At 34.7% G+C, this 22,259-nt stretch overlaps 1 protein-coding gene across 10 annotated transcripts in view; it reads right to left on the reverse strand.

Moving 5' to 3' along the window:
• The window catches only part of LOC121319909 (voltage-dependent calcium channel subunit alpha-2/delta-1-like), a 143,716-nt gene extending 121,980 nt beyond the window's left edge, over positions 1-21,736 (reverse strand). For 5 of the 10 annotated variants that reach the window (XM_041257860.1, XM_041257858.1, XM_041257863.1 and 2 more), the window contains exons 1-3: positions 21,264-21,736; positions 6,685-6,766; positions 5,042-5,158 (exon numbers count right to left, since the gene is read on the reverse strand). In XM_041257860.1, coding sequence (XP_041113794.1) covers positions 5,042-5,158; positions 6,685-6,766; positions 21,264-21,352 — 288 coding nt within the window. In that variant the 5' untranslated portion in view covers positions 21,353-21,736. The remainder of the gene's footprint in view (positions 1-5,041; positions 5,159-6,684; positions 6,767-21,263) is intronic. The other 5 variants (XM_041257865.1, XM_041257859.1, XM_041257861.1 and 2 more) reach the window with 2 other exon arrangements.
• Between the last annotated feature and the right edge of the window lie 523 nt (positions 21,737-22,259).

Raw genomic sequence — 22,259 nt, forward strand, 5'->3', positions numbered from 1 at the left:
GAGGCATCTGATTGGCCCCAAATTTATTCTGCAGCATGACAACGACCCCAAACATACAACAGGGAGTCCTGGAAGTGATGGTACGGCCCCCACAGAGCCCTGATCTCAACATCATCGAGTCTGTCTGGGATTCCATGAAGAGAGAGAAGCAACTGAGGCTGCCTAAATCCACAGAAGAACTGTGGTTAGTTCTCCAAGATGTTTGGGCCAACCTACCTGCCAAGTTCCTTCAAAAACTGTGTGCAAGTGTACCTAGAAGAATTGATGCTGTTTTGAAGGCAAAGGGTGGTCACACCAAATATTGATTTGATGTAGATTTTTCTTCTGTTCACTCACTTTGCATTTTGTTAATTGATAAATATAAACTATTAACATTTCTATTTTTGAAAGCATTCTTACTTTACAGCATTTTTTCACACCTGTCTAAATCTTCTGCACAGTAATATGTGTGTGTGTGTGTGTGTGTGTGTGTGTGTGTGTGTGTGTGTGTGTGTGTTACTTTGTCTTGTGATTGTAAATCATTTTAGGAACAAAAATGCCAATATTCGTTACAAGGCGAAACAGAAATAACTTATTTCTTTTGTGTTCTTACAGTATCAACAATCTTTCAGATACTGTTACCTTGCTTCAAACACAAACACATCACTGGCTATCAACATATATCACACTGTATGTCCCTTAAGTTAACACATTCTTTGTTTATTCATTTGATAAAAGTAATAACAGCCCATCTTCATTTAGCTTAATAAATGTAACTCCCTTTGGAATTGTTATACATTAGTAAGTATTAGCTTAAAATGTCAGTGTATTAACTGGGTGACAGAACAAACAGAGAAAAACAATTTACATCCTTTAAGGTTCTGAATCTGAACCCTAAAACCTCAGAACTTGCTTGCAGAAAACACTTGCATAAATGTGAATTTTGGCAGCTAGGGGGTGGAAACAATCTCCAGTGACAGGATTAATGGTTACCCCCTGAAAACGCAAACCATCAGTGACATTTTCTTGCCAACATCACTTCTGGCTGATACTCAAGAACACCACTGGCATGGGTTGCTCAGAAGGGTGCTTATGGCTATTCCATTCCACCTGTCCAAACAGATGTCACTTGGAAGCTAAGCAAAAATAGTCAGGATTTACCCATGTTTCCTTTTTGAAGTATTATCCAAGTTTAACAGCTTCAAAATCAGAAGACCACCACTGCCAGTCCTTAACTCTAACTATTAAGGACCAAAACCAAAAGTATTTCCCAGCTATTTAGGATGTGTTGAGCTGGTATATTATTGGAAGAAACATTATGCTGGTATATGAAATTCTGCCAGGTGAGGTACTTATGCAATATAGTATGTTTTTAGATCTCTGTTACACATTTCTTCTGTAAAGGGATTAGCGGTATTCTTTCAAATAAAAGAAAGATCCATGAGCTCTCTATTTTATCTCACACTTTCAGCCTAACCCAGGAACATGCGAATAAGGAACATAACATTATAATATATATATATATATATATATATATATATATATATATATATATATATATATATATATATATATATATATATATATATATATATTATTATATATTACTATATATATATACATACATATATTATATATATACATATACATATACATATATATTGCATTCATAATTCAGCTCTGTAATTCAAGGAGGCATAACTGCAATGTAAAAAAAAAAAGATCACACAGCAGACCGCTTTGTGGAACATTCATGAAGCACTAGAATTAACACCACTGCATTTCCAGTAGCCCAACATTTCACCAATGATAATCACACTCCTGAAGACATCACCATCTGTGGGATCAGTAGATTCACTATTCTGACATTACCATGAGTATCAAGTTTTCTTTTCCTGAAATAAATTATTTTTGAATCATTTAAAACTTTCGTGAAGAGATGTTCTTCTAGAGATGCACTTTTATTTGATTATGAGAAGAAAGATAAGACAACACTTTTCCCTGGGATGTGGGTGGGAATGGACACTACTGTTGCTTCACACACTTACTCTGGGATACTGTTACAGTAAATGGCTACACCCGTCTTTATTGATGTCAGCCATGACAAGCAGGGGTTCTCATCAGTGAGCATTTTCAAAACTGTGCTAGTTGCCTGAAGCATCCTTGGCAGTAAATTACGAGAACCTTTTCCATCTAAAATATTTGTGGTCATGCAGAGCAGTCACCAGAGACTTTTTTTCAACACAAAAATTGCATCTGTTATGCCATCAGACATCCTGTATTATTCTCTGCTTCTCAGACTTTTACCCAGTATACAAGAGCCTAGTTTATATGTATATCCATTTGATTTGTTTAGAATCTGAGTCTTCGGTAATTAAGTAAAGGTGTTCAAGTGGCTGTTTTATTACCTGGTTGGCAGTTCATGACGGGGTTAAGCAATTATCGCCAGCTTAAGGCTACGTCTTGTCATTGCAATGAAGCTTAGACTCTTAAAATCCTCTAGTTCTGTTGTTTCTGCTGCCGTAGTTGCTTGTAAATTTCTGCAATTTCATGCAAATCCCGGCATTTAAAGTTAAACAATGATTGTGTAAATTCTAATTAGTTTCAGCTGTGCTTTACTGGATTTGAAAGTTAAAAAAAAAGAAAAATCTTGAAACATTAAAGATGTGTGGAAAAGCTGTTGCTCCAGGCACCATCCAACAAGGATTCAGAGATAGATTATGAGGAAATACGTGTACATTTTGCTCCGCTCAGGCACACAGTGACGCACTGGTTATCCATTGAGGAAGTCAAAAACTGTTCATATATCCATGAATAATGAAAAAAAAAAATTAATTATGTACTGCATATACCACGTGGTGTCTCATATACAATACTTCATATAAAAAGACACCTGTGGTAAGGAATAAGCATTAATGCCCATCACAGTGGTCATTACTTGTTCGATAACTGATCAAGCAGATAGACTGTAAAAAATGTCTGTAAATTCAACAGTAAAATTATGGTAAACAGTGAAGGTAAATTGCCTTCTCTTATAAAATGACAATTTACCTTCAATTTAACAGCAAATTACCTTCATACTAAAAAGAAGACAATATGTTTATTTTTACAGAACATTTCCTTTAAAAAAACATTTTTTTACATTAAAAAAGTAAAAAAAAGTAAAAACAGATATTTTCCGTTTTTTTAACAGACCACATTTCTTTTAAAAAAACATGGGTTGCGTTCACGATTAAATACCGTAGATATTAATAGTACATCTAATTACGTTAAAACTGGAATCCTAGAATCCACTGCAGAGGATAATTGCAAATAGTAGTGTTTTAACAGTGTTATTTGTGTTATTGTGTGTTAAATGTGATGTGCGGTTGCACAATTATATGTAAATTTACATGTCCTTTGTGTTCCCTCACCATTTTATATGTTTTGTTCATATTTTGTGTGGTCACCATCTGTGGTAGGTCAGACCTTGGAGTGGGCTAGTCTTCTATTCCCTTTAATTGTATCTCTGTTTTCTATTGAATTCAATGCTGGCAGTATCGTAGCCTATGAAGCAAATCTGAGGTGAAATTATTGCTGGTTGAATGCATATAAACTCTTTTTATTAAAAGTTAATTTGCTGAACTTTGTTAATTGTGTGTTTTTATGATATTTTACTGTAAATATATGGTTTTTAAATCTCTAAAAAAGATGACCCTAATGTATGTAAAAACATGAAGTATGATACTATTTTTACACAGTTTTACTGTAATAACATTATTTATACGGTAATTTGCTCACCAGATAACAATTTTTTTTTACTGTACAAATATGACTGGCAACCCCAGCTGCCAGTTTTTTATTGTAATTTTTTTTTTTTACAGTGTGAGGGCACTGAATGAAAGGCAAAGTCAGTTATCTACAGTAAAGAGTGATGTGGAGGTTATAATTTAGACTGGATATCATAGGCTTTCTGAAATCTAGCTTTTAGAGGGCATTACAGTTTATATTAGCCCAGGTTAATTCCTAATTACAACATGGTCATGATTTGAGTTTGTTTATTAAGAACTCTAAAAAAGTGACACAGCAGGGATACTGTTATACCTTGCTGGGATAAGCACCCCTGGATGTTACAAGACCATTCTACTGCACTAGGGAACCCCCTGGGTAATCCTGGAATAACTACAGGTAGGTGGTTGATGCAATCCTGGTTAATGGAAATTGAGCTACATAATACACATAGAAAAATGTAATAAAGCATAATGAATGCATGCTAAGGCACAGGCAAGCATTGTAGAAAGTAGTGAGGTACGGTAAAGCATATTAATAAACCTGGCAAAACAGGGTAAACTATAGTAAATGCATAGTATAACCATGGGAAAACTGCAAAAAGACCCTGTAAAACTACAGTGGTAAACTTTTAGAAGGACTGGATAGTCACTTAAGGTTAACGATGAGTTTTGTGATTATTTGTTGTTCTGATTTTGACATGGTTTAATTTAAGGCCCAGTATTATTTACATTTTTAATTAATTTGTTTTCATTTAATTTTTACATCTGTATGCACCAGCATTCCATAAAATAAATCCAAAATGTCATACCTCATCTTGTCATGTGCTGCTAGATTCAGTAGAGCACAAGCCTTCCAATCATACAATGAAATATGCATATGGTTTATTAAAATCAATTACATGGACAGTTTAAAAGATCTAACAGTCAAGCTTAAAAAGCAGACAAACCAGCAGAGGTTTTGATAGCTTTAAGTTTGAGTTTTGATGATTTAGGCAAGATACCACTGATCAGATATCACTGATAATATAACCTAAATATATACATTCATGGACCCTTGAATGTAAAATGTCATTTTTTTTTAAAACAGTGGTAAATATGGTGGTCATATGAGTAGATGTAACTTTTAATCCATTTGTACTTCTCAATAAGAATGAACTGAAGATCTTGATAACCATGATTTCAAAAATGTTGAATCACAACAGTCTTAAAAATGCTTACATTATGAGTAATGTTGGCACATTAAAAGTCTTTTGGCACACATTTGGAAAGATAGCACAACATTCAGTACTCACCTCCAAAGCCATTGATCTGTTCAGCAGCAGTTTTTCTATATTCCAGGCTGCACTTTCTACCAACTGCTGAGCATTATTCATTTCCACTGTATAGGAATCCCTGTTTTTCAAAAATACCTAAAGAACAAAAGGTAACGTTAATTTCATTATTATTATTATTATATGCATTGTAACATCATTGGCAACAGTCTGTTACAGTGCCAACACCTGCCACAAGAGTTTTCATTTAGCGCATGTAAATTGGGAAAGTTTTCCAGGACTTAAGGCAGAGGCTGTTCAGGAAAAAAACTGTGTGGCAGGGCTGAGGTCTGTCCCTGTAAATTAATTTATTTTGGCGGTGGTTTTGTTTCTAATTAAAAAAATAAAAAGGTCTGTTTAATTTGTACAGTTGAAAGGAATTTGCAGCAGGTGGCCAGGTTCAATAGAAGAACTGATAATCAATTAAACTGTGTCATCTTTCTTTAAAAAGAGGCTGAAACCCCCCTGAAAATGGTTTGGAGGTGGGGGGGGTGGCATGGGCAAGCTGGATTTAAACCTCAGCAGCCACCGGAGGCGCTGCTGTGGGAGACAGAGAAGGGGCTGCCTGCCCGAGAGCTAGAAAGGGAGAAACTACCTGTCTCAGAGCCAGAGGGAGGGGTTGCCGCCCTGCGTGCCAGAAAGGGAGGAGTTGTCACCCTGCGTGCCCAAGGGCGAGGAGCCACCCAGGGCACAGCTAGGGTTCAGCCAAGCAAAATGTAATAGTGTCAAATATAGGCAATACTCTGCCAATAGCCTCCATGACTACAAAATGCTGTACTGTAACTATTCCAGTCTTTTATGTTTTCTAGTTAACTTACTGCCACTTTTGAACTATTCCTCATGGTGGACTATACCTCATGGTGGACAGTATGATTTTTGCCTAGATATTTTTACATTTTAGAAGTGAAGAGTTATAGTCCAGTTTTCTTCAACTTAAAATGGTTTAGACTTAAAGGATGATACGGTAACTGGCTACTTGTAGTTACACTGTATATTTACAAAGATTGTGACGTAGATCTTTTTTGAGGCATTGTGCTTCTCTAAAGCAGAAATAGAGGTACATGCTTTCAGGTCTTTCTAATGGTGTAGGGTAAAGCGTTTCATCATTGGATTCCTTTTCGGTTTATAATAAATTAAATCCAAACTCTTGCCAAAAAAAAAAAAAACAACTCTAAAAATAAACCTTCACAAAAGACCACACACGTCAGTGGTAACAAAAAGTTAAGTTTCAGCACACATTATCTTTCTAAGAGAAACATTTGCACACACTCAATTCAACAGCAGACATTGTTAATTATGCTTTTTATCTCATACAGAGCATGTTGGCCTCTATCCATAATATTACAAATACAAAATTAAAATAATAAGAAAAAATAAAAACACTGATATGCCTGTTGTAGATGTTGCACCACAATTGCTCCTGATATATATTAAATGACAAATGTAAAAGAGTACCATTAAAGATCCCATGGTTACTATTCTGAATTCATACCTTTTATAGGATCAATAAAAACAAAGCGCACTTAGTTTTAAATAAGTCTCCAGTCTCTGAGACTGTGTTCTCCTGACAGGTCCAATTAGCGTTTTCATGTGAAGCCCAGTGATGCACACTTTCAAGCACTCACCGCGCCTAGCTGATCAACTCCACTTGCTGTACGGGCCAATGTGACAAGGTCCTCCTGCATCTTATCCACCCACGTCTTTACTCTGTAAATAAAAAAGAGGATGTCCAATCAGATCAATAGCAAAGAACTCTGAAGATCACAATCATAAATTAAACCTGACATGCTATCATCCAAGTGGCATATTGATGCTGATGGCCTTCACTTCGGTCAAGACGGTCACAAGAAGGCGTTTCTTATTTCACCCGTGATGTTTACGCGGTTTCTATTGATTTTGTTTTTTTGTTAATATAGCTTAGTCTATTAAAAAAATAAAAAATAATAATAATTCTCTCAACTAAAAACATGCTACATCAAAGCAAGACAGTAAGCTCTGGTTATCCTTTCCTCCTTACGACAAAAAAGGCTGCCCTTTAGAAACAAAAGCAGAAAAACAAAATCATGAGCCTACTGCTTTTCTGTTTACAAAACACATATGATAAAACTATTATCAGGATGGTGGGTGTATAAATTTTATTGAATGCATTACACTTTACTGTAGTCCATGTAGGCATTCCATCAATAACATTAAAGTGCTCAATAATGCAGAGCAGTACAGCAGTACAAATGTAACAAGGACATTGTTTTTTAAGTATAATGTTTGCTATATAATCATAGCATTGGTATTATGTCACTACAAACTGTTCTATGTATGTATTAATAAGATAAACAACTGCCTACTGATAAATATCACATGTATAAAGACCTGCTGCCTTAATGTTTATCAATTATATGTGGGATTTAGAGTGAGAGATACCAGGTTTGAGCCCAGCCTCCACATGTATGTGCAAATTGGGTAGATACAACAGGAGAGTTCTTTCATTTTTATGACTGTTGTTATTATTCTGGTCTGTAATCTGCCTAGGAATAATTCATTGTACTGCTTTAACTGGAATCTAGTAAAAGCTGCTGTTGTTCTAAAAGGACCACTGGGAGTAAATAAGAAAGCTACTCTGACATATCTCCTTTTGTGAATTATTTTCACAACAAAATATCGGAGAATACATTGGCCATTGCTTGAGAAACCCCCCCCCCCCAAACCCCTCAAATTACCTGGCTTATTAGTTGTTCTGAATGAGTAAGCATTAACAAGAAGTGACTCGATCTTGTACCTGAGAAAGGTTATGGCTATTTTCCTGTTTCATGGGGATATCATTAACAGTGAAGCCAGTTTCATCCACAATGCAGAGGATGACAAAAGCAAGAGAATAGATGAAGCAGTGAGCCTGAACCTCAGAACAATTAGGCTCCCTGTTAATAGCTGATACAGAATGTTACCCAAAGGCCCATTCCCACTAGACTGACAATTCAGGGACTTATGGTCACATTGAAGTACATTTTTTTGTTTATACTGCTCACCAGCAGACCCCTAAATGATCGGACTGATAGAAAGAAAGCTGTGAGTTGTGAGTGGATTTTAAACAATTTTCCTTTGGTAAAGTCTGCCAAATCCAGAGTGAGTTTCAATACGGGCAATTTTATTTTTCTTTTTTTTTCTCAAGTTTGAACCTTTGTTTTTTACCTGCATAACAAAAAAAAAAAAAAAAAAAAAAAAACATGACTTCTTCTTGCACCTGTTCTATCGTTGTATCCCTTTACACCTGTGGTCAATGGAAAATATTTTGCTGTGCCATTTTATTGTTATACAATATTTACTCAAGGCAAAAGTAGTTTCCTGTGTTTCTTTACACCAATTTTCTATCATAGTATTAGTATTTAAACCCGTCATAAAATTACCAGCTTAAATGGGCAATACGCAACAATGAGAAAGAAAACACAATACGCAACGACGTATAAGAAAATGTTTGAAAATCCATAATGTCTGCCACACTGTGTACAGTATACAGTATATGTTATATCATACATCATTATCATCAATAAATGGATGCAAATATTTCAAAGAGAAAATCTAAAGAATTTAAAATGTCTGTTTCTTCCAGGAACCCGGTCACTTCCACCTCTGCGGATTTCTATCCAGTGGTCTGGCTGCAATCAGACTTATAGTTAGTAAACATGAAAACATGGATATGTAAAATAGTGGCTTATGACCTAAGCTTAGTTATATTAAAAATTATGTTTAATGAGTTCTTTCGACAACCCAAAGTTTAAACACAAATGGCCGTTTCTGCATTAAGAGCATTTTTTGCAATAGAAAAATGTTCATTTCCTTCAGATACAGTTTGGGTTGTTTGAAAAAAGTGCAACATATCCTTCCTAACAAAAATTGTTCACAAGGACTTTGAGTACAATACAGATTATAGATCATGCCTTGAATTGTCGGTTCTTTAGAGTCATCGTGAACCTTACTGGAAGTCAGAATACTGGAAGGCGTAAGTTTGCAAGTAATTTCAGGTGCATTTAAACATGGAAAAATAATTAATAGAAGATGAAGCATGGAAATACAGAGGTCATTTATAAATTAATGGAAATATTTTCAATTTACAATGACCTCTTGGTTTGAGTCTGCTTTTTCTAGCAGTTGCAAATGGCACAGCAAACAACTTTTTAAACAGTTTTGTAGTATGTGCTGAATCATTATTAAAGTGAAATGTATATTGTTGTGCCATGTTAAATAAAAATAAAATAGAGGAAGGCAGCACTACTACTCATTTAAGCTCTGTAATAAGGAGCTCATAAAATGACAGTTTGCCTCAAAACTAAGGGATTCCTGTGGGCTTATTTCTAATTTGATGACAAATCTTATACTGAGACTACAAGGACAATGTCGCCAAGGGCAGCATGCTTTGTAAAATGCCTGCATGTAATATCAATGTACACATATTCTGCATGTCAGTCAGAGGTAATTCACTTGTTTTCCATGACAAATAGCTTAAATAAAAGTAAAAAGAGAAAAGGAGTAAATTATCTGTGTTATCTTAACTAATTCTGTTAAAAGATAGCATTCTTATTACCTTTTGATATAAGTTCAACTTGCCATAAGTAACTTCTAGACAAACCGGTTTTCACTAGATAGAGAAAGCTCTTACTAACATAATTTAGCAAGTTATGTAGGTCTATTTATGTCATGGCTGGCAAACAGAATGAAAGAACAGCTTCTGAACTCAGGCCAAAGTACCTTAAATACAAAAAAATAAAAAAATAAACATTCAGATTTTCAAACACCATAAAAAAATTAAAAAAAAAATATTTGAAGCTATTCTTTGTAAGAATGCTAAGAAAGTGTTGTTGTAAAATGTCGTCATACAAATTATGTTTAGCACATCAGCTGTTCAAGATTTCAGAAATTGTTACTGTGTTGGCCAGTAGAAAAGACATTTACTCCTGATAGACAAAGAAAAGTGTCCCGCGCCTTAAGTGTATATTTGAAAATATGTCTAGTGCGCTCTTGAGACAAACCAAACTTTGGACCTAATATTGGCACAGGCTGTTTAGCTGGCAATAAAGACGATGAAAGACAAAGGCAATACGAATTTCTTCAGCATTATACAAGGTCTTTATTTTATTTTCCTAACAAGCTCAAAAGTGTGCAGTGGAAATTAGGCCTGTGGGGGAAGGGTTCTCTACAAAGCCTGACCGATATGTGCTTTCACACTACATAATTAAGCACCCACTGCTGGCAGCACTTGCACTGAGAACATCCACAACATTACAAAAACAGAACTTATAACATTTTCAAAAAAAGATATGTCAAGGCGTTCCAGGTTTGAACCTCCCCAGGGCCATTCCATTCTGAAATGAGTTCTGGAGTCATTATTCTATAGGCAGATTGGTAAGTCCCACAATGCCAAAATCAATGCCACAACGGGCATATATCAACACCTAGGCTCCACGTAACATTGTACAAATATATTCAATTTAGTGTTTACCACCTTCTTTCATTGCTTTCACTTTCATAAGTCATGCCTTTAAAATGTTATATTTCCAAAATGTACACATGCAGTTTTAGCATGCTAGTCAAAATATACACTTCGGCTGCTACCTGCAAAATGGATAGGTCTGTCAACTGTCAACTACTCCTGATAACACACAAAAAGAAAACACTAACTTTATGAAATGTACACAAATTGTGATGGAATTCTAATAGAGTATGTGACACATTTATCAAATTAATAATTGTTTTCATGAGTTTTGCTGACTGGCTCAATGTACTTTTAATGGTGCATTTCAGAAGAGATTTCTTGAAAAGCCCTCACAAAAAATCTTTCCTGGGAGTTTTTCGATTACTAGAACAGATGTAGGGAAGGTAAGTCAAGTTTGTGTCTATTACTTTACTGCTTGTTTCAGTAGATAAATCTCCATGTGTCAAATACAAAACTGTCAATGACTTAATCCAAGTTAAGCCCTTTTGTAGCTTTGTTGCTAGTCCATTCACCTGGTCTTGTCTGGTTGTGTTTCTTAAATAATTTTAATCCTTAAGACACTATCACTCACCATGAAATCACTTCGGAACCAGTTAGTGAAGAACAAGAAACAAAGCTATGCTACAGGCAAGGACTTAACAGTACATTTTGTATCACACTTGACAGGCTCACAAGTCACTTAAATGCAGCATTCATTTCCAATGACTTCCACTTCGATAATGTACCAAAATACTATTTTTTGAAGCTTGACTTCTTTGATTCTGTAAAAGCTGAAGATATGCTTTTCTATCATTTTCTTTTCTAAACCTTACTTTTATAACAGAACAGTGTTATAAGGATATATGGTGAAGACCATCAATCAAGGGTAAATGCCTGTGCCCATAACCTATTATAGCATGTGATATGTTTCCATTCAAAAACATAAAGATAGAGTAACACTCACCAAAATAAAAGCATTATGCTGACCTCTCCAGAAAAGAAAACACATGGATTGAAAGAATATGCCACATAGTTTGGGCATAATCGATACATAAAAACTAAAACCTAAACCCCTGTACCATCTACAATCTACATACACCCTAGACAGAGCCTTTGCACGCTTTCCTATTTAAACGATAAGTGAGCAGGTGACACTGCTCTAAAAATCACTAAGGCAAGGGTTGAGGTACACTGACATGTCAGTTTGACACATAAGCTCACCCTGAGGGGCCAACCTTGAGAATTGTCTTTGCTACTGTACAAATGAAGAACAAAATGATGTAATTTTCTTTAAATTATAAACTTTCTGGACCAAACCTGATAGCTCCATTAGTGGGCATTAATTCACATTAGAAACCTCAGAACTTTCATTCACTTAACAGGAACCTTTCTTACCACATTATAGATGGCTTCAAGACATTTAGAAAGAAGCCTGGCTTTAAAAAAGTGAACCATTAAGCCTTATTGAAACAATAAATAAATATGTGATCTGTAAGAACTGTTAAAACAGCAATAAAAGACATGCTTAACAGTTTCTAATTGCAATACAGTCCCAAATGGGCATCCATTGCACTACAGTAGGACCCTCCAAACACAGTGAAAAAATCTAACTGAATGCCTACCTTTAAAAAAAAATGGTATGTTATTTTTCTGACAAAAAACATTATCCTTTGTAAAGTAGCCTAGCTTGGGGCTCCCAGTGGCAGCCGTGTGAATGCAGTGAGTCACACGATCTGCAGCTGGCAGTCTTGGCTGGGGCCACATAGAGTTTTTTAGGGTTGGGGAAATTGGCTGGGTTTAATTCAACTGATTGCAACCTACGATTTCAGACAGAATGTCCTGGACATCTGACATTTCAAATTTGGTAAAAAAACAAAAAAACAAAAACAAAAACAACATGGGTAAAATTAATTAAAAATTGATTAACACAAAAACAGTTACCAGGAAACATATTTGGCTATGTTATAGCTTGGATAATGTAAACATGTATGAAACTGCACTTCATGAAACACGTAACAGGTAAAATGAAAAGGCACTGAAAATGTAAATTATGCCATTCTCAATGTTCACCAGCCAATCAGAACATTATTTTCATTTGCACAAATTTTTCATAAGCCACACTAACACTGTAATTGCACAGCTAGTCTCCTTGCTATTAGACTTGAGTAGTATATTGATGAATTGCACTCTGAAGTAACCTTTACGATCCAACAGACAAACAAGTTGGACCACATACTGACAGCCAAATAAAAACACCTCTACGACTAACATAAAACAAGCAAAACAGAAGTAAACTTTTAACATACTTTGTTTTTTCTAAATTCCCATCAATAAGGAAATTCACAGCCAGTTAAAAATGTTTTAATGGATTCAATCTAGCACACTGAATTGATACAAAAAGAACACCCAGTATTACATTCATATCATAACTTCAGGATGTCTTTATTTGGCATACCCAATTTTCTAAATTCCAAGTTCCTATATTTCTAAGTTCTAAATTTGGATTTAACATTTTTGGTTCCAAGCCAACAAAACAATGTTTAAATGTACTGCCTTCTGAAATGAAATACTTACTTATTATGTAATTGTAATTAACCCCATGATATTGAACAACTGTACTTGCTACAGTGTTATAAAGCTGGTTGAATAATGAAGCAGTAGCAGGGTTCCAAAAAATAAAGCATTACACAGCCCCACGTGTTGCTACAACTGTTTAAATAATGTACCTGTAATCTCTTTTCAAAATGCACATTCTAGAGCACTGATAGTGTAAGGATTATTGCCTACATTATCAAACAGGTAACACAGCAATAACGATCCATGATGTGATACGGAACAGAAAAGCCAGAGGACTTTTTTTCTTTTTTTCTTGCTCTTCCTGCAGTGATTCAGAGGACAGATCTCAAACCCAGTGCTCTAGAGTGGCCATTTTGAAAAGAGCTTTGAAACACTTTGAAGTTCTGTGTAAAAAGCTCTGTTCATTTTATGAGTTGATAGTCAGTCGACGTTTCTGTTTTTTTGTTTTTTTTTTACACATATAACACCTGACTATTGATCAACTACAAGCAACTGTAACAAGTGAGATACACTGTTGACAAGAGAGTCTGATGGTGACAGCTGATGGCCAAGTAAACTGTAGAGTATCTGCAAAATGTCAGACATCTGTTGATCAGGCCATTATAATATAGTATGTTGAAACAAATGTATGTAAAAAAGGTAACATAGAAAAAGGGGTGCAAAGTCATCCCCATGTGGTACAATACATGGAATGCTCCAGCTCATCCAAAACTGTGGCTCCCTGTTGCCGTTCGCATCCAATTGAAAATGCTGCCTCAACCTTTCTGCCCCCTCCTACCTCCAGACTATTATTTACAGCACCTCCTCAAGACACACCTGTTCAGACAGCATCTGTAAACCTCACAACTCTCGACTATACTGGATATAAGGCACCCGATTTTATCAGTACTTGCATCATCTTGTGCTTGCACTGAACTGCTCCATACTTTGCTGTATTTTACTACTGCTCTCAGTAGTAATTATACTTTCTGTATCTGTACTTGATTTTACTCTTAAAGGTATCTGTATTCGTGTTTTTTGAAATTGACCTTATTTGAAATGTTCTTACCCATTTATTATACTTACTACTTGCTCCTAATTTAATTTACTCTTATAACCAAATATTTTAAGCTTAACTGCTCTTAGTCATAATCGATCTCAACCGTACTGTATTTTTTAATTTTCTCTCATTTTAATTTGCTCTTACTTACTACTGATTTTATTATATTTTATAAATGCTCTTATCTGTAATGTGATAAGAGCGCCTGCTAAGAAATAAATATAAATAAATAAATAAATAAATAATGCAATACAATATAAATTGAGTGATTGTATCGTTTTTCACCTCAATACGGTCCCCCAAGATCAATAATCTTTAAGTTCTTAATTGAGTGGTTACCTTTAGAGAACAAGCATTAGACCTATTCCCTAAAACAAGAGTTTTGCTCTCTAGATCAGTACTTGTAATGCGATCATTGATTGAAAGGTGGTAACTACCAGAAGTAGTTTCTAAAAACCATGACTTGCTTTATGCAACCAAAATAATGTATTTGTGGCTAATATATATTACAGCGATATTGACATTCCCTTATCTAGCGTCATACTGTCGAATATATCCGATCTACTTATTATTTTTAACATATTACAAATCGTATCCCTTAGTAATACTGCAAGGAATACAACGGTCACATTTACGAAGAATATGGCGTTTATGTTAATGTGTTGTGTGCAAACAACAGAGAGATTTGTTTCAATTCCCAGCCTGAGTACGCAGACACAATTCCTTTCTGGCTATTTGTGGTTCATTTTCTTCACCCTGTCCCAATTTAAAAACCACAACCCTAAACCTAACTTTTTTAAATAAACATAATTGTATGTGTAACAAGAAATGTTAATGCTTAAGACATGCAGACAAAACAATGCACTGCATATTTTTTAACTAGCAAACTGGCAGTGGTAGGCCTACGTTTTGCCACGTCTAAACTGTAGTAAACTTACAGCTACATGAATACTAAAATGTAAAAATATGACCTTGTCATATTAATACTATGGATGCAGCATGTCATTAGATTATATTACTGAAACATTTGAATTTTGATTAAAAATTGACAACATTTTGATTTGTAAAATCATTTAATATATAAATAAATCTCCCCAATCACACATAAACTACATCTGATTGACAACAATGTTATAGAAACATAAAAAGACAGGGGTTTAAAACAATTTACCATATAAAGAGTCATCGATCACACATTTTAAAGCTCATACGAAAAGACAGTGGCACGAACACACACCAACATACAGTCTTCCAAATAAAACGATTACCTACCCTTTAATCAAACTGTTGCCCAGTCTTACTTTTGCCTTCTTTGGCATTACTGCGCTTGCGCGATCAACTTATTTCCCGGTCAACTTATTTCCTACGACACCGGTCTTATAAAAATAAGACCTGTATGGATCGTGAACTTTGTTTTCTGTCTTCTGTTTCATATTCACATTACCTCTACACCTGCGCACTGAAAACCACTTTGCCACACAGTCACTATCGTAACCAAGTTTAATCTTGTTCTGTGCCTCTTTTTGTAACTAGGCCTATGATGTTTTATCATCCTTTTATGACAGGGGGATATCCACTGTAAAATACAATTTTGCATAAACCAAGTTGGTGCCAATCAAATTAATGTAATTTTCGCTACAAAACAATTCCCTAAATCTTAGCCATGTTGCATTCCCATTAGCTATAGGTACAAATGTCTCAAAAGTGCAGTTTTAAAAGCAGCACGTGTTACAGCACACATGTATTTTACTTTTAAAACATGATCGCTGGTACTGCTTTAGGTTAAAGGAAACTCTCAGTCTCTATGCCTTTTTCTTGGGTTATCTCTTTGTGCATGTGTCAGTTAAAAATTATGACAAAAATCTGCCTTGTATAGATCTGAAATCTTATTAAATGACTTTGTAATTGATTTATTAGGATTTTTCTGTGCTTGAACTATGGCACTGAAGGCAAAAGTGATTTGTAAAAGGCTCATAAAGACTTTGTATACAAGTTAAAAGCAAGAGTAATGTGCCACCACTTAGTGCAGGCTCTAATGCACTAAATCATTATGATTAAGATCTGAAAAGCATGCTGTATTCAATTCTCCTCATTAAAGGGTTCTTTTGTTTTTACAGTGTCTGTGATGCTTTCCTATAATACATCCTCACTGAGATCATGAAAAACAAAAATGTCGAGATCACGAGATAAATTATAGTGTGATCTGATACAGCGGTTTGATATGTCAAGATCCAGAAATAATTCATCTTGTGAGCTTGAAATAAAATATTAAAAAAAACCTTTCGTTCTCTTATAAATTTAAAAAAATCAAACTATATATTTAAAAGGGAACACTTTCTATTTAGTTTCTTGTATAGGACTAGGGGTTCAGTTTGATGGATAGCGATTAAATCAGGGGTCAGCAATATTCCTAACATATGTATGATGGTTATTTTCAGCCGATTTACATAATCTCTTCCTGAATAAACAAAAGCTTTCAGACCATCTTCCCAACATTTCCTTACACTAGGCATTTAAAAATGTGTTGAGAAAAAGTGTTGCTATACCTTTAATGAAAAGACTTAACTAAACAGCTACGTATATATCTTTATTGAAAACGTGTGAAAAGACATGTAAAGAAAAAAGTTTTAACCCATGAAAGACTACAGCAAGCTGAATTTCACACAATGGTTTTAGGAAGATTTAGTTACTGTACTTTCTTCTCAAGCCAGTTTAGCACACCCCTGCTATATTTAGCCACCTCCTCACACCTGTCATTGAAAGCAGCGTGAGAGAGAGAGAAAAAAGCACCCTGTGTTCTAATATACAGCTCTGAACAGGTGTGCAGGAGTTCTAAATATAAACCAGGGGCAGGGTGAGGGGGTGAGGTGATAGGGAGTTATACTCTATCACCCTAGCTGTATTTTTAGAAGATGTGGGTCTTTGGTAACAAAGATAAAACATGTATGTTTATATTGAAAAAAATAATAAAGATTTCATAAAAGAAATCATCAGAGGTAATATTTTTACATGTGCTTTAAGGTTATCTGTCAGGGTATACTGGGGTTATTAAATGACAGAAGCCCTTCAGTCTCACAAAGAAAATCTGGAATAAGCCACACCCTGCTGTGAACTTTGACACCTGCCCACAGCAGGGAGTTACAAAACTGGGTTTAGGCTTTTTTTTTTTCCTGCATTACAAACATCTGCTGAAAATCTTTGTTTTGCTGACAGTTATACCCACATAACAGAGCATAACTAACTAGATCAGGCTGAGTGAATGGGAAAGGGTTCTGACTCCTTACTTATGCTGTTCATTCAATAAACATGCTCACATATTTCTTTATTTTTCTGGAAAACCTTATCTTATCGTCTCTTATGAGATCTGATGTGGTCACTTTAGCCCTTGAAGACAGTCTTTTTCTTTGATCATTAGGACGATATGAAATGGCGTGCACATTATATAGGAAGACTGATATGGTTCACAACATGCTGCTTGGCATATACTGGCAGTCTTTTTTAGATGCAGATGAATAATCTTGAGATGGAATTTAGAAGTAGGAATGGCAGACTCACTTTCATTGCACTGAAATACTATGCAGCAAGGAGCATAAAGACAGACAGTTGATGAAAGAAACTGGTATTGAGAACAATACAGTCATCCTTAGACCAGCTCAGTGACTGGATGTCAAACCAACTGATCTGTACAGAATTAATTTCACTGATTTCCATTTCCTAATTCGTAATCTGTTGCAATAAAGACATTTATATAGACAACTACTCAAAATGTTGCTCCTGCATATAAGCATCTTCTGAAGACTGTTGAACATCATCAGCAACTGTAAAAACTGCAAGCATTAATGTAGTTCATTACAACCCAATGCCTCATTATTTTTCTGATGCATCTTATGTTCATTTATATATAGTTCTATATGATATGAAACATTGCATGACCCAGCAGTCCACGTCTAGTTAGAACCACATTACTAAATGTTAGAAATGAGATCCAAAATGAGAAATGTGGGGGTTATTTTGGATTCTGGATTAACTTTTGAACCGCATGTGCAGAATACTGTTAAGGCATCATGTTTCCACCATAGAAACATCGCTAGGGTGCGACCTATGCTCTCTGCTTCTGTAGCTGAAAAGCTGGTTCATGCACTTGTTTTTTCAAGGATTGATTATTGTAACGCTCTGCTTGCACGCATCTCCAAAAGCACACCGTCCAAATTACAACATGTCCAGAACTCAGCAGCTCGTATCCTGACAAGGTCACGTGCAAAGGATCATATCACTCCTGTTCTAGAGGCCATGCACTGGTTGCCTGTCAGGTTTCATGTTGATTTTAAAATTTTCATGCATTCTGCCACTGTTAATGCTTTTAAATCTAGCATAAAGACCTACTTGTGTAGAAAGAAAATTTTATTACTGTTTTTATTTTATGTTTTGTTTGTTTGTAAGGCATTTTGAGATGTTGCTTTTAAAGGCGTTATATTATTATTATTATTATTATTATTATTATTATTATTATTATTATTACTGCTGAAAAAAAAGTACAGTATTTAATTCCCATTTCGGCCACACAAGGAACAGGATGCAGGAAAAGTTATTGTAATAACAGTTTAAAAACAATAAAAGTCAAGTAAATAAGATCATACTTCTTATACTTTATTGTGCAGATGATGTTAAATAATATGAATTAGCCTTTCTGGGCAGCAGAAGGGAAGCCCTCATAATACTGTCTTGGGAGATTGCAAACACAACCATGCACATGCTTATTGGATCTGGGTTAAGCTTTTCTAGGCCTAATGTATTGTAACTGTATAGTTTCCAAGAAAATATACACATTATACTCTAAAACATCTTTTCAGCATTTCATATTATAGTCTTTGGAAGTTGTGAAGTCACCTTGAGCTGTTTTATTTCTCACAAAAGGACAAAAACACGATTTTGAACAAACGTGTGGGATAAGTACAGCTGAAACAAACCATGTGTATTAAACTTGTGTTCCTTACTTACTTAATCAAATATATGTTCTTTATTATGAAGATATCAAGAAACTATTTTAAGCAGTCCAGAAGTGAATAAATGAATAATGGCCAATATGCCTTTAAAGATAACAGAGCACTCACTACATGATAGAGCTCTTGGGACAGTTCTGACTAGCTCCTTCTGCTCTGATTTTATCCTATATGCAACACAGCAACTCCTACATGGAATCGGTAAACAAATGCTCTGGTCTGCTGCCAATTTTCATATCAAATTAAGACTGTATATGATAAAGTTGACTGTGTTTGCAATACACATTTCACAATGTATCAGATATGCCTTACGAGAAGTTTCCGGAAAAAAAAAAAACTGAGACTCCACAATTTGGAGTAAAGAGCTTTGAGAATCTAGCCTTGGTCCAATTTAAGTCTGACAAACCTATATGAAATTGATGAACCACAAGAAAACATTTCAAGTAAAGTAAAATGAAAAATACTGCAAAGCAGATCAACTGGCAAATTTACACGTAACATGGTCATAGTCATAGTCACAGGAAGAGACTTAAGGTGCATATTTTAACAAGAAACTTAACCTCATCATGGCTTCAGATTTCCAAGAACAGGAAATATATTAAAAACATAAATCAAAGATATTTTGTTTTGCATTCAGATTTCAGTACAAATTTAGAATACTGTCATTTATTAGGCTATAAAAGCATGAGGAGAAAAAACACAAATGCAGTAAGAACTGTTAAAGTAATAATGTATTTTAACAAGTCCATATAAGTCCATTATCATCATAATAATAATAATAATAATAATAATAATAATAATAATAATAATAATAATAATAATAATAATTAAATAAAGGGTCAGCGCATATTACAATTTGAATTTGAAGCTCTTTACTAAGAATAGTTGCTTGGTTTGCTGCTTTATTTATTTACCAGCCACTCTACACTACACATCATTAATATAGTGGATATGTTTTATCATAAATGTTAGAGTATGTTGGTGATAATAATAGCATCTGTTGTTCTGATAAATTCTGTAAGAAAAAAGACCAGTATACTGCTTCACAAATAATGTATTATTACTGAAAACTGATTAGAACAGTTTCACACAGATGTAATGCTAATGTTATATAACAACAAGTTACCTTACCGAATATCACAGTGTGACAAAAGCAACAAGTTACCCTGAATGTCTAATATTACTATTCATTAGCAAACCCTTAGGTCCCGAACGCGATGCAAGCTCATTAAGAAATCTTTATACATCAGTTATTAACAAAACAGAATATATTGCCAACATACAATAGGCATATAAAATGCATGCCACCTCTATAAACCCATCACTATACTGTAGTTAAGGATGTACAACAATAGAGGTAATCTAATGCCTCTTACAATTCTGAGTCAACAGTGATAGAAATCCCCATTACAGAGCGTCGCTTTAATGTACAGGACTTCCTTAAATGATATATATATATATATATATATATATATATATATATATATATATATATATATATAGAGAGAGAGAGAGAGAGAGAGAGAGAGAGAGAGAGAGAGAGAGAGAGAGATAGATAGACAGATAGATAGATAGATAGATAGATATAGATATATAGCCTATTCAACATCAAATATTGTGTTTGCAGAAGTTCTCATTTCAGAGCAGATGCTTTCGTCTTGTCTGACCACACGCAATGAAGATGTGACTCCCCTCACTGTTCATTATCAATGATTAACATTAAAACTGAAAACGCAGACACACCCACTGTAATTTCACACGTAAGAAACGTACATTTTACACAACTGATGTCTAATAGTGCCTTGTTATTATCCAGCAGAACGTACTGTATCATAAGTTAGCGTTTTTACTTTTCACTTAAGTAAATGAATTTTTAATTATATATAGATATATATCATATATTATATATATATATATATATATATATATATATATATATATATATATATATATATATATGATTGCTGCCAAAAACAAAACAAACAAACAAAAACTGGTCCCTGTTTTGTTTTATCTGTTCCAGCGACGCGTTTAAAAGACTGTAACTTACACAGCACGAATCTGGCGTGCCCAGATACAGCTGAGTGAGAACCTCATGCACTGGAAATAAACCCTGCTGCTACTTACGTTGCTGGAGTAGGAAACTCTGCTGAAGAAAGATTCATTAGCGAAGATAAAAGTACGACCAAAAAGACGGCTGTGCTGTAGGAATCCATTGCTTAGCAGAATTTACAACCCACGAATACAGTATACGATACTATAAAGGAAATACAGTGTAAGTCCACAGCAGCTTGTTGTAGTCACAGTTAGCCAGATAACAGTCTGGGTTACACTAGCTAATCTGATCAGCCGCCATCAGTGCTATTTTCAAACAGACCCCAGTTGTTTTCGTTTTCTGTTTCCAGAGATTTTAGTTTTTTAATTGACTGCCAAGGTGTGGTCATTTAGGGTTTTATTTTCCAGCAGGAGAGGACGGTCTTCTATCTTCTCCTCTCCGTAATGGAAAGCCCTTGTCAGACAGCTCTCGTGTAGACCACTTTGCGTGAACTCCACCTCTGTGTTGATGATCATGTACTACTGCCTTTCCATACAAGGAATGAGACGAACTCCCTATGTCAGCAGCTGATCTCACACGGTCTCTGATGTCAGATCCGGAACCAAGGCTCCATATATATATATATATATAATATATATATATATATATATATATATATATATATATATATATATATATTTAGTAACCTCACATTTGACATAAAGGCGCAGTGTCGTTTTGGTGCATATGTTTAACATGTCTTTATGGCAATTTAATTTACTGTTAAATGGAGTCGAACGCGTTTGTAGATTGTGTTTATCTGGTGTTATCACATCAGATTATTGATGTCGAATTCCTTAATTACTTTCTTTGATACTGAAAACACGAGTAATCCATGAAACATATAATTATACATTGTTAGTCTATCAAATCTGTATAAAATAATCTTGTTTTGTCTCTGGTCTTGTGCAAGTAGTTGTTTGTGGTTGCCCCAATATGACACCTCATAACCCTACTTTAACAAGCAATACATGTACTAATAACGGTGATAATAATAACGTAAAAATAAATAAATAAATAAATAAATA

The sequence above is a fragment of the Polyodon spathula genome, chromosome 8 (assembly GCF_017654505.1).
Source record: "Polyodon spathula isolate WHYD16114869_AA chromosome 8, ASM1765450v1, whole genome shotgun sequence".
Classification (NCBI taxonomy): Eukaryota; Metazoa; Chordata; class Actinopteri; order Acipenseriformes; family Polyodontidae; genus Polyodon; species Polyodon spathula.